This window comes from Giraffa tippelskirchi, chromosome 13, assembly GCF_054371585.1.
Source record: "Giraffa tippelskirchi isolate mGirTip1 chromosome 13, T2T-mGirTip1v1.2.pri, whole genome shotgun sequence".
Lineage (NCBI taxonomy): Eukaryota > Metazoa > Chordata > Mammalia > Artiodactyla > Giraffidae > Giraffa > Giraffa tippelskirchi.
In genome coordinates, this window is record NC_137287.1 from 52073405 (window position 1) to 52086626 (window position 13222).

The 13222-nt window shown below is 41.4% G+C and overlaps 1 protein-coding gene across 2 annotated transcripts in view; it reads right to left on the reverse strand.

Annotated features, from left to right (window-relative positions):
* MACROD2 (mono-ADP ribosylhydrolase 2) overlaps positions 1–13222 on the reverse strand; it is a 2278672-nt gene that overhangs the window by 140586 nt on the left and 2124864 nt on the right. Inside the window, exons 12-13 of one of the 2 annotated variants that reach the window (XM_081556519.1) lie at positions 11619–11681; positions 6559–6627 (exon numbers count right to left, since the gene is read on the reverse strand). In XM_081556519.1, coding sequence (XP_081412645.1) covers positions 6559–6627; positions 11619–11681 — 132 coding nt within the window. Of the gene's footprint in view, positions 1–6558; positions 6628–11570; positions 11682–13222 lie in introns of both variants that reach the window. The other variant, XM_081556518.1, reaches the window with a different exon arrangement.

Below are 13222 nucleotides of genomic sequence, written 5' to 3' on the forward strand. Positions count from 1 at the left end.
ACACATCCAGATTTATCTAAAATATAAATAATGCATTTCTGTATTATTTATAATAGAGAGAGAGATTATAAATAACTAAATAATATAACATTAGGACACTGGCTATGTAAATTATGGAACAATCAGATGATGAAATATTATGCCTCCAATAAAAAGTTTGCCTTTGAGAAATTTTTAAAGACATGGGAAAATGTTCAGGGTAGGTTGCTAACTGAAAAGCAAACTTTTCTTTTTTACAATTTAATCTCTAAAATGAAAATGATTATACTCTTTTGTTACCTTTTATACTTTTCTGCGTTTAAAAATACTTTTCAATAAATATGCATTATGCTTTCCAGTAGAAAAATAAGCATTAAAATATATAGAATAAGATACTATCATTTTTGAGGATTTTGTAAGATCATATGAGTATCTGCCATGGGAGTTAATATTGTTAAAGTAGTTCATCTCTCTCCAACCCCCATGCACACCTTTCTTTCTCTCCTTCCTCTCAGGTTACCTTTTTGTGAAATGAAAAACAGATTGCATAAAAATGTAAGGCACTGAGTCAAGAGACACTCCATATGTCTTAGCTCTTTCCTCTTCACTGAACTACCAGAGGGCAATGGCTCTCATTCCACATTTCAGACTCTTACCACCCAAGAGTGACAGCCCAGAGGTGTCGTGGTGTCTCCAGACACTCCATCGGTGGGTCATGGGGAGGATGCTAAGCAGGGCGAGAATGATTCCAAGAACAGGGAAAGGAAGAAGGAAAATCAGACAAGAGAAGTCTGAGGGGAGTTTCATGGTTGGCCCAGTGTTTTGTTTCTCTCCAACAGTGTAGACAAGGAAGAGAAACAGAATCATCTGGAGGCTTACAGCTACTCATGGTTGGGAGCATTTATGCTCATATCTTGGGCTTCCCCGGAGAAGGCAATGGCACCCCACTCCAGTACTCTTGCCTGGAAAATCCCATGGATGGAGAAGCCTGGTGGGCTGCCGTCTATGGGGTCGCACAGAGTCGGACACGACTGAAGCGACTTAGCAGCAGCAGCAGCAGCAGCAGCTTGGGCTTCCCTGGTGGCTCAGCTGGTAAAGAATCCACTTGCAATGCGGGACACCTGGGTTCAAACCCTGGGTTTAGAAGATCCCCTGGATGAAGGGAAAGGCTACCCACTCCAGTATTCTGGCCTGGAGAATTCCATCGACTGTATAGTCCATGGGGTCGCAAAGAGTCGGACACGACTGAGTGACTTTCACTTCATTTCACTTGCTCATCCCTGAATCTGATTCCTCACACATAAACCGACCCTTTCTCTGCTGTCTTTTTTGGCAAGTTTGACTCTTTCTCAAGCCTTCCCCTATCCTATGGAAATTCTGACCTCTGGGAGGCCTGAAACTAGATTCAGGCTTAAGGTGTCCTTTGCCAAGTAACATCCCACTTCATAAACAGCAGACAGCAATGATGTGACTTACTCAGAGCTCCAAAGGAATACGAGCTCAAGTGTGTGTGCACCTGAGCGTTAGTTGACTTTGTTCATATGATGAGCATATGGTTTATTCTAGCTGACCTTCAAATTCAAATTGGGTACTGATTTAGAAATAAGGTGGGCTTCCCAGGTGGTTCAATGGTAAAAGAATCCACTTGCCAATGCAGGAGATGCCGGTTTGATCCCAGGGTTGGGAAGATCCCCTGGAGAAGGAAATGGCAACCCACTCCAGTATTCTTGCCTGGAGAATCCCATGGACAGAGGAGCCTGGTGGGTTACAGTCCATGGGATCACAAAGAGTGGAACATGACTTAGTGACTAAACAACAAAAAGAAATAAGATAGAGGAATCAAGATGTGTTTAAACAGCATTTTTCCCCCGATAGGTGCCTTAACCTTGACTGCAAGTGAGGATGATCTATTAAGAGTTAACAGAACAGAGAATTCTCCTTGAGTTAAGCAGACTGACTATATCTTAAATAATGATGATGATGACATAGCAATTTCAACCAGAGTACTTGATATTCCTAATGCTCATTTTAATCCTGGGTTTACTACTCCCCTTCATCTGATTGCCTCTATATTTGCTAACTTAAATAGCCTTAACATTTGTACTCTTAGGTTTGTATTTAAGTATTTAAATTGTAAACTACCGTTAAATCAATCATTGGAATATTTTTACCAGTAGAGAAAGAAATCTGCCAATAGACAAGTGTGTGCCCTGTTTTATAAATGACCTCAGAGCTCCTATCAACTGACAGATATTTTCTCAGATTTCTTTAACTTGGAGTTCATTTCTATTCAGTCCTGGCTGTCGCATCCACCCCGTATGGATGAATTATTCATCAGCATTCCTCCTCCTCACATCTCATCCTCCCAGCTCAACTACTGCCCACTCAAGGGCTGGGATGAGTCACTGGGAACAGGTGTCCTCTGTCTGGAGCTCAGAATCTAGCTCTTGCTCCATGAGTTGTACCTCCTTCTGTTAGCGGTTTGGACGGTTACCAATTACACAGGGTAAACGGGCAACAAGTATCCATTCTCAGAACCTGGTGGGAAATGTGTCTAGAACACTTGAACAAAATCACAGACCCAGAAGACATCTCCAAAGATGTTTCCTCTTGAAATTATTCTGCTTCCACATATCTGTTTTAATTTTTAAAAAAAATCTTATCTTCCAAACCAAGTGACATTAGCCAGCTCAGTTTTTTGTTTATTTTTGGTCCTTGCACTCTAAGAAGACACTGAGGCTCCTGTGGGAGCCAAAATTATACCAAATATAAAGCAAGCCAACCAATAACCAAAGCTAAAAATAAAGGATGAGGCTCAAAATCTCTGAGAATTATATTGGAAAGGATTCTAAAAACAAAGGCCAGTCCACAATATTGGTGATTCTAAGACCTAAGAAGAAGATGCTGGGTCAGAAGCAAAGCCTAGAAACAAAGACAAGAGCAGGGGCTCCTTGAGAACCTTTGGTCAGTAAAAATGCTCTGCACTTAAACTGGAGAGTGTAATGAGCATTTTTATAAGCAGTCTTGTAGCTGCAGAGATCATAAATAGCCCAGACATCACCAAGGAGATATATTTCTGCATGTAACATGATGGTGAATATTTGAAATGAATTCTCAACACATATGAATGCCTTTTAACCTCATCATGACCTCAATCTTGGAGGATCTCAATGTCAAATTCATTTCTTTTTTTCATTCTAAGCCATGTCTCTATCAATCAAGCTAAACTATGTAATATTTCCAACACTTGCAGTTCTATAAGCAATAGATGCTTAGTCTGAGCATTGGAATGATAATCAGTTAAAATAGTGGTCTTCTATAAATACATGCTGTTTCAGAAAAAAGGCAAAAATCATAACCTGTATATTCTATTTTTGATGGAAACTGGATCACATGTAAATGTGCACTTCAAAATTCTTTTTCTTAGATACAGGAGTTAATGGATACTAACAATTTCAGTAAAAGAATCCCCCAGACTTCACATTTGGTCTTATTAGGAAATGGCGTTTGTGATACATGACAGAACTCATTGGAGTTACCACCATTAAAAGTTTTGTGTAAAAAAAAAAACACCTCAAAGTGGTCTGAGAAATTGATCCTGGCATGAGCAATTAATGGTGTGAGATCCTAAAAGCATGAAGAAACATCACAGTGTGTCTCTGTAAAGGTGTGATGTCTCCAAACCAAACAACTCCACAGGAAAAATCTCAGTTTGAAGCACTTAAATTAGATTATTTCTCTTGTTTCCTAAAACTCTGCTATTCTACTTCAAGACATTTAAAAATTGTTATCACAGGCTGAATCACTGGGAGGGCTTCTCAGGTGTGTCAGCGGTAAACAATCTGCTTGCCAATGCGGGAGATATAGGAGACACAGGGAGATACAGAGGATGAGGGTTCGATTCCTGGCTGGGGAACTAAGATCCCACATGCCGACGAGCAACTAAGCCTGTACAAGAGAAGCCCCCCACACACCACAAACAGAAAAAGCCCACACGGTGCAAAGAAAACTGAGCACCAAAAAATCCCCGAAAAACAAACATAAAACAACAACCAAAAACACATATTTGAGTAGCATGAAGGGAGATGCCAAGGGATTCATTAAAAAAAAAAAAATGAGAACTAGAAAAAGACCACCAAAAGCAACAGTACAGCAGATAATGTCTTGGTCCACCAGAACCCCCTTCAGGAAGGAAGAGCTTCCTCTTCTAGTTGTAGGCTGCCCTCATCCCTTCTCAAGCTTCTTAACAGAAGAGAGAGGCTTCATCCAAGACCACAACCCCTTCCCATGGCAGCCAGTGACAAGTGACCCATCAATGGGAGGTTTTAAGAGCCAGACTCTCACATCCCAACTGGACATCTCAGAACTGTCATGCCATCTTCAGCATGGCTGCGGCTTTGGTTGAGAACGCCTCGCAGTTCAATTTATTTATCCAGTTTTGCATTCTTTCCTTTCACAAGTGTTGATTCCAAGAGCCCTCCCTAGTGAAGGTTAGCTCCCTACTAGCCTGGGGAACCCACCCTATGTAGGTACCAGGTGAACAGTTTGAGCAATGGGCATGTATTACTGTATTCTGGGAGATAATTCTGCATTCTGTAGAGAAAACAACCACAGAGAAGTTAACTACTTGTGATTACGTATTAATTTCTTGCTAAGGACTAGAATTCCTTGTGAAAGGCTACATACGTTGTTAGTGCCAGAGACAGGATCTAGGCCTCAAGCATCTGGCCCCGGAGCTCATACTCTTAGCAACTATCCTTCCTGTTGGGAGCTGCGTTAGGCATTACTGACAAAATGGAGGCACGGCCCCAACCCCCTCTCCTCATCCTGCAGGCACGGTCCCTGGATGAAGGAGTTAGGTCTTGTGATTCTGACTTGTCCTTTCCTTCCTTCGGTTGAGTTGGCTGGAAAGAATGTTAAGGTGCTTATTGTTCTTGTGAGGAGAGTGAGATAGCATAAAGCCTTCTGTAGTTATGCCCAGGAAATAATCCATAAAGTTAACTATTGACATTTGTTCAAGGATCTTTACAAAGAATGTTCCAGGATGAGCACATAGGCCGTAGCTTGAGCCCATGGGAAGGATTGTTACCTTAAACCTGCTTGTGAGGGAAATGTTTATGGGAAAAGAAGTTTGCTGAGTTTAGGGTTTAGGAATAATTAAGAATAGTTAGAAGCTAAAAGTTTAAGGAATATTGTAGTGTTGGCATATTTTACTATAGCTTATAGAGACTAGGAATTTTAGAGATACTAATAGCTAGAAGCCTTTTTTAGAAGATAATGAGCTTAGGATACTAGGGGCTAGCAGGATTTGGAAAGATAAGAAATAAACTGAGGAATGTGGTATGCAGCCCAGAGACAAACATGAGGTACAATGTAATCACAAGGACACTTAAGAGGCAACTCTGAAGGGCAACAATGATTTATGGAGACAGTAAATCTGGGTGAGGGGGAACTGAAGATATCAAACCTCTGACCTAATGCTTTTGTAAAAGTATAAAAGAAAACCTGATGCTTAAAATAAAAATGCAGTCCCGCACTTTGAGTCAGAGGCTGCATCATTCTCCGCTGACACCGCTCATCCCTTCAGGCCGATTCCCTGGCTGCTGGAGCTGGACTCCAGCACCTTCCTACACAGGACGCCTCACTTATAAAAACCATTTACAGGCAACATGAGATGAAACGAATGATGTAAACAGTTGAGTGTTATTTTTAAGACAACTTTGATTTTCTAAACATTGATTCCAGGACTAGCTAATATCAATCTTACATGCAGATATATTTTCTTATCACTCCAAACTGAAGAAATGCACTCAGCATATCAATCTAAAAGTTCCAAGGAGGTATATGGTTTAGCAGATGCCCATTTGTACAAGTACAACAATCTCATCTACCATTCAGAGAGTTTTTTGTAGTTATCAGTTATAGATTTAAAATATTACTTTTTGTGTGTGGGGACAATTAATCACAGGGGGGAGAAATGACAATTTCATTTTCCTTCAGGTAATACATATTTTAAAAACTGTGTTATCTGCACATGAATGTCCCTGCAATGTCTCCCTCAAATTTTCTCTTAGAACCCACATAAATTTTTCTTTTCCTTTTTCTTCTTTTAAAGATACTTGGGTCAGCAACATTTTCTCATAGTAACTGTCCATAGAATGAGGAATGATGTTCCTGTCAAAGATTTATTTTCAAGGATGCCTTTCAAACATTTCTTTTTTATTCTGGCTATATAATGGAGTTCTCTGGTAGGTGATTCTCAAATGAACCCATTCCTGACAAGTAGCTGTAAACAGCCTCCTTCTGGTGTTTCAAATAAACATCTTCTTTAAACATAATTTCTCCAATCATCCTGTTGTTTCATGAACAGTTACTGTTAGAGGAGCAAATGGATATATAAATTCTGAAAAGGGTAGATATGGAATAAAATAGAGAGGGTTGGATATTTGTGTTGGAAATAGAGATGCTTAAAGAGGATTGGATGGATTTGCTCACTATTTCATTTTCCCCAAACAAACAAAATCCAGATGGTTTTCTAAGAGTTTGTATAGATTTTTAGATGAGTAAGTGGTCTCATACCTTCATCTTTATAGACTTCAACTGCTTCCTCTGAAGAAGGGCTGGGTGCCGAAGCAGTGCTGGTACCATCTGTGAGGCAGAAAGAGACACTGTCTCGGAGTCCATGCTGTGAGGTGGGCGCTGCCCTGCCCACCTCACCTCCCACTCCACTGAAGTTAGAGGGAGCTCGTTTCATGCTCTCAGACACTGAATGGTCTTTGGAGGGGCTTGGGTCTGTGAGCATCCTCTATGACTAATGGAACAAGAACCTTAGTTAAGCCTGAGCCCAATGAACTACTAACTATGTTTCAGTGAAGAAGACTGTTTGGGACAGTTATGCTTTGGCCTTTTGTTTCTTCCCTCACCTCTAGAAGAATGGTAGGTTATTTTTCTCAGTAAAAGGTTGCAAGTTTCTACAAAGTGCTTTTCTGTGTGTGTGTTTAAAGTCTGGGTTTCCTTAGCACAGCACCTCGTCCCATTGCGCCACGCTGTCAGGCTGCAGGGGGTGCGTTTGATGGGGTCTGTGCAGAGGCCCGGGAGAAGGCAAGCATTTGTCAGAAAGCGCCAAAAGCCACTCAGTGATTTCATGTCAGTCAAGTACAGGGTGGGGACTAAGGAACCTGGAGGTCCCTGTCCTGTGCTGCCACCCTCCTGCCCCCCAACCACAGCAGCAATTAACCCCATCAGAGCTGGTCTTTCTATTTAGTACTTCAGCATTCCAGGGACTCATTCCACTTGGCCTGCAGAATAGTAACTAACTTACTAACACTAAAATAGTAAATTTAAGATGGGAAGGATTACCAAAATCATTTGGAATGGTTAATACTTGACAAATGGAAAAGGAATGTATACATTTTTTCATGCAGTAACGAGGTTATAGAACTAAAGATAACTCAAAAATGCATGACAACACACACAAACACACACACACGCTCACACACATATGCTCAGGACATTTATATTAGCTTACAGCTGGGCAAACGTGTTAGTTGCTCAGTTATGCCTGACTCTTTGCAACCCTGTGGACTGTAGCCCATCAGGCTGCTCTGCCCATGGGATTCTCCAGGCGAGAATACTGGAGTGGGTTGCCATTTCCTCCTCCAGGGGATCTTCCCAACCCAGGGATCGAACTTGTGTCTCTTATGTCTCCTGCACTGGCAGGAGGGTTCTTTACTACTAGCGCCACATACGAAGTCTTCTGGAGTGGGTAACCATCCCCTTCTCCAGGGGATCTTCCTGACCTGGGGATCCAACTTAGGTCTTCTGCATTGCAATTAGATTCTTTACTGTTTGAGCTACCAGGGAAGCTCACAGCTGAGCAAAAGAATCTAACAAAAACCTATTTTATTATAAAGAGTTGAATATCTCAAAAAAAGATTGATTTTTCGATACAAAGTAAAAAAGTGGCTACCTTGGTAATGTCTTTAAAACTTTACAGATATACTTATTAAACTGAATCTTTGAAATAGTATTAATATTATTCTGTGAGCAATTAATAAATATCTGTATTTTCAACAAAATAAAGGCTAACCAGATATTTTTTTCAGCATACCCTTTGTCTGTAATGTACATGACTATCACTTTCAGGTCACATTTCTATCAGAACAGAGAATAAAATTTTTTAGTAGGGAGATAATGGGAGATGAATCACTTTCTTTTGTTAGGTGAAAAACTCCTATGAACAACAAAAAACAGACTAAAAATAATCAACGCTCTCTTGATGTCACATCATCCCAGTTTTCTGCTTCCCTTCAAGGCAAAACTCCCCGAGAGAGCAGTCCATGTTGTTGCTTCAGACTTCCTCATCTCATAGTCTCTCTGTAACGCACTCCAATTGGCTTCCATCCTCCTTGCAGTATTTTCTTCTCAGGGTGTCAGTGACCTCACTTTGCCAAATCCAAGGGTCATTTTTCCTTTCTTATTTTCCTTGACTTCTCAGTAGCATCTCAGAGTTTACTCCGTTTTTTCTGAAATACTTTCTTGCTGCAGCTATTCCTTCTCCCTTGTTGCCACACATCTAGATGCCGTGGTGTCCCAGGCCTGATTCTTCTCCTTATTTACATGTTCTCTCCAGTGAATCCCACTGAGTCACCTGGCTTTAAGTAGCATTTCTACACCACAGACACCCAAGCCTGTATTTCTGGTCCACATCTCTCCCTAGAAATCCAGACTCATATATCTAACTGGCTTCTTGACATCCCATATGGCTGAGAGTCCTCTTGGATTTACCATGGCCAAATCTGAACTATTAACTCTACTAACAAAAACCGTGCCCTGTGGCCAGTCTTTCATACACTAGTTAGTGGCACCATCATCCACATAGTTACCAATTCTAAAAGCCTAGGGTGTAGCCTGGGTTCCCATGCCCTGTATCTAAACCATCAGTACATCCTGTCACCTCTGCCTCTGGGATGAAACACATCAGTCCATTTTGTCTGCATTTCCAGAAACCGCCATCACTACTTTCCTGCTACAGTCTTTCAACTGGTCTCACTTTGGCTCTTTTGACTCATTTTCATTCACAGGCACGAGTGAGCTAGTTAAAACCGATTATGCTCCCTCACTACTAAAAGCCTTCCATTGGCTTCTCCTTGTAGTTCTAATAGAACCAGTTCTTACTGATTACATCAGACATAACCTGGTCCTGTGGTGTTTTCCTGAATCCCACCCCCGTTCTCCCTCATCCATCAGGCTCCAGTCACTCTGAACTTCCTTCTCCGACCTGTTAAATTTCACCTGAACATCTGCATTCTCTAGTCCCTCCATCTGGAACATTCTCCTGCCATTTTATTCCTGAGATTTCACTTTAATTACTGTCCTCAGGGAGTCCTCCCTGAGTCCAGCCAATGGAAAGCTGCCTTCTCAGGATTCCTTCTACATTACCTCATTTCTCCACAAGGCGCTTATCACTACCATGCTTTTCTTATTTCCTTTTGGATCACTGCAACCCAAGTATAAATTTCAAGGAAGAAAAGATACTGTCTTTATTGTTCGCTGCCCTATTTCAGTGCCCAGAACAGTGCCTGGGCCACAGTGAACGCTGGATAGGTATTTGTTGAGTAGCTGTTTGAGGAATAGGATCTACCACTTTGATTTGATCATGATGGCAGTCAGAACTCCTGGATGATGCTGGCTGGAGATTGTGCTTTTTGCATGATATGGAAGAGGCGTGCACAGCTGTGTAGTTAGAATTGAAGCTGGACTTTCTAATGAACGAAAGGAAGATATTTTCTATTTTGGAAGAATAACAGCAAGTCAAAAGGATTTTAATGACCACCATTGCACCACTGACTTCTCTGCACTAGGGCTAGGGAAGTAGAGCAGTTACAACCATATATGCTGACAGTGGCCAAGATCCGAGATGAATCTTGCCATTGGGCTCTGAACCAGCGTGCAGGCCTGCTTAGAAGAACAAGAAGAGGTGTGTTTAGGAATCTTCTCTACACTGAGAGGCAGTCACATTGTGGTGATGATGTCCATCTAAGAGGTGGAAAAGGTGGCTTATGTTCTGCGACTCTTTGCTAACATGCAAGACGGTCCCAAATCCATAAAGAAACTGCCTGTTTTCAACTGATTAAGGGAAAAAGAGATGAATAAATAAAATGCAGGCAGATGTGTGTGCATGTATACATGTGTGTGCCTGTGTGTGTGTATATACATGGTGTGTGTGTATGTGTATATGTATATGAATGGGGTAGGAGAAATTTATGTTGATAAAGACAGTTTGGGACAGAGAGCAACTGGGGTTGCAAAGAATCAGACATGCCTGAGCACACAAACACATACACACACACACGCAATCAGTGAATAAAACCTGAAGAGCCACAACATTTAGAGAATGGCCTCAGCTGTCAGCAGCTGGTTGACTAATACTCATCAGCCCCAAACAGTGAAAACAGTGACAGCTTTTCACAGAAGCCTCATCTTCCACGGAACATAACGATGTGGTGACCGGGAGCTGGGGGCAATGGTGGTGTGGATAACAACGTTTTTCTATATCAGAAATTCATTCCATCTCAAGGACTACATTTAAGCAAAGGGAGCTGGCTGAGCAAGCAGCAGGTACACAAGGTCCCTGCCGCCTTGCTTGAGTGCCTTCTCTGATTGGCTGTCTTCAATTCCATCTTCCAGTTTAATAATAAAGGCTTTCGGTTCTCCAGCAAAAGTTCCAAGGTTAATGGAGGAACTTCTCAGAGACAAGCCTATCACACTACCTGTTTATTTCCAAGAGTCCAGTGTATGGCTCAGAGTGTGGCTGGCACATGAGCAGAGCTCCCCATTTTAAAGATGCCCCACTTGTTGGGCTCATTAGAACCAGAAGAATGACTTGGAAAATAGAAGGAGGAAGTTTTTATTTGGGTGGTTATGTTGACAACTGCATAACGTGTGTGTGAATCATTCTTTCAAAGGAGAGTGTGCCTGGGTATAAAAATGGGGAGGAGGAAAAGAAAAACCTAAGGTGATGACCATCTTTTTTGAGTCTTAAGTGTTAAAAATGTTCAATTTACAATCTACAGCAGAAGATCTCTCAGCATTTCATTGGCACATCTGTTCTTTGGATCTCACGGAGCTCTGGGTGTGGGGTAGTCAAGGCCACATCACAGCATCATCCATAACATACAGAAAAATGAACAGAAGCATAGCTTTTCAAACCTGAGTGCAAAACAGTAAGGGACATTCCATTTGTTGTGGAAGGAAAGCCTCTGATACCTGTCCTTTGCATGTTTTTCATTTCATTTTTCCCCTCAAACTAAATCTGCTGATTCTGACTTGCCCTAGTCAGCCCAGCTGTGACACGGTCCTTCCAGCCTCTGCCGGTCCCGTGCAGAGCGTCACTAAGCAAACTTTTGTCACACAGGAGAAAAGAGGAGCTCGTGACTGACACCTGAGAGGGTACTCTTCTGACTAAAGACCCTGACGCTCGTCGTTAACAGGGCTGGTGATTGCCTGAGGGAGACCCGAGTGGACACTGAGGTTAGCCTGGTGAAACGGCGGAAACACTGAAAAGAGCACTAAGTCGAGCTATTGTTCACCTCTGGGGATGAGGCCGAGGAGACGCTTCAAAAGAAATCGGAGCCCACCTGCTTCTTGGCTCTGCTCTTCTACTTCCTCTGCACTTGGCTTTTCCTCTGGACCGTTCTCATCTTTTAAGAAAACCACAGAGGGAAAAAAAATATATACATCAAGTCAATTTATGAAATATCTCTTTATGGCTAATATGCAGCAGTGAAATTAATTGTAACCAATGTAGCATGACTCGCCATAAAGCGAGGCAGAGAGATGAATCAGAGGCGTGAAACAGAAAAATTACCTACATAAATAGGTGTATTTATCCTCGGCCCTTCTCACACGATTTGCTTGGTGGAAAGCTGAATGGCAGTAAACAAAATTCACTCAGCAGTTCTAGTCACATCTCTCCTCTCACACAGCACTTCCCAAAGTGACAAACAGATTTTAATTTCAATTTGCTTTTTTCCCTTGACTCAGGCAATATGCACTGTGTAAGGAGCATTGGCTGATTATGTTCCTACGCACTTTATTTTCCTGTTTGATTTATGTTGCAAAAAACCCACCTATTTTTACTTAATTTTTTTTTACATTTTTTACTTAAATTTTTTTTTTTACTGGGGTATAGCTGCTTTACAATGTTGTGTTTCTGCTGTACAACAAAGTGAATCAGTCATACGTATACGAATATCCCCTCCCTCTTAGACCTCCCTTCCGTCCCCTCCACCCCACCCCATTAATTTCTTAGACATTTACTTACATTTTACACATGACAGTCTAACATTTCTATGCTACAAAATATTCTGTCTCGAACAGATTATGCTGGTCAAGTTTATGCCGGAATACATAACTCCTTGAAAAATAAATAACTGGGCAGGTATAATGGTGGCTATATATTAGAAACTAGCTAAAAATTTCCCTTTGGCTTAAAATGTATATAATATATCTCTGTGGATTTATGTGTAGAAAAAAGTAAACTTTTCAAAGGCAAATAAAGGCATCATTTTAGAACTCATTGCTGGGAGGGTTTCCAAGTCTCTTTGTGTTTAGAAATTGTTTTTTATTTATTTACTATTATTTTTTTTAAATAAATTTATTTATTTTAGTTGGGGGCTATTTACTTTACAATATTGTAGTGGTTTTTGCCATACATTGACATGAATCAGCCATGGGTATTGTTTTAAATGATAAATTTATATAAAGACAAAGGAATAAAATATAAGACACACTGTTAAAGTACAGAAAACAGAGAAGCAGAAGTTATCAGCACACACGGGTTAAAGATGGCCAAAGAGCCCTGTTGCTCAAGAGATGGAATCTACTTCTTTACTCCTTAAATCCGGACTGGTTCTATGACTTGGTTCAGTTCAGTTCAGTTCAGTTCAGTCACTCAGTCATGTCTGACTCTTTGCAACCCCATGAATCGCAGCACGCCAGGCCTCCCTCTCCATCACCAACTCCCAGAGTCTACCCAAACTCATGTCCATCGAGTCAGTGATGCCATCCAGCCATCTCATCCTCTGTCATCCCCTTCTCCTCCTGCCCCCAATCCTACCCAGCATCAGGGTCTTTTCAAATCAGTCAGCTCTTCGCATGAGGTGGCCAAACTACTGGAGTTTCAGCTTCAACATCAGTCCTTCCAATGAACACCCAGGATTGATCTCCTTTAGGATGGAAT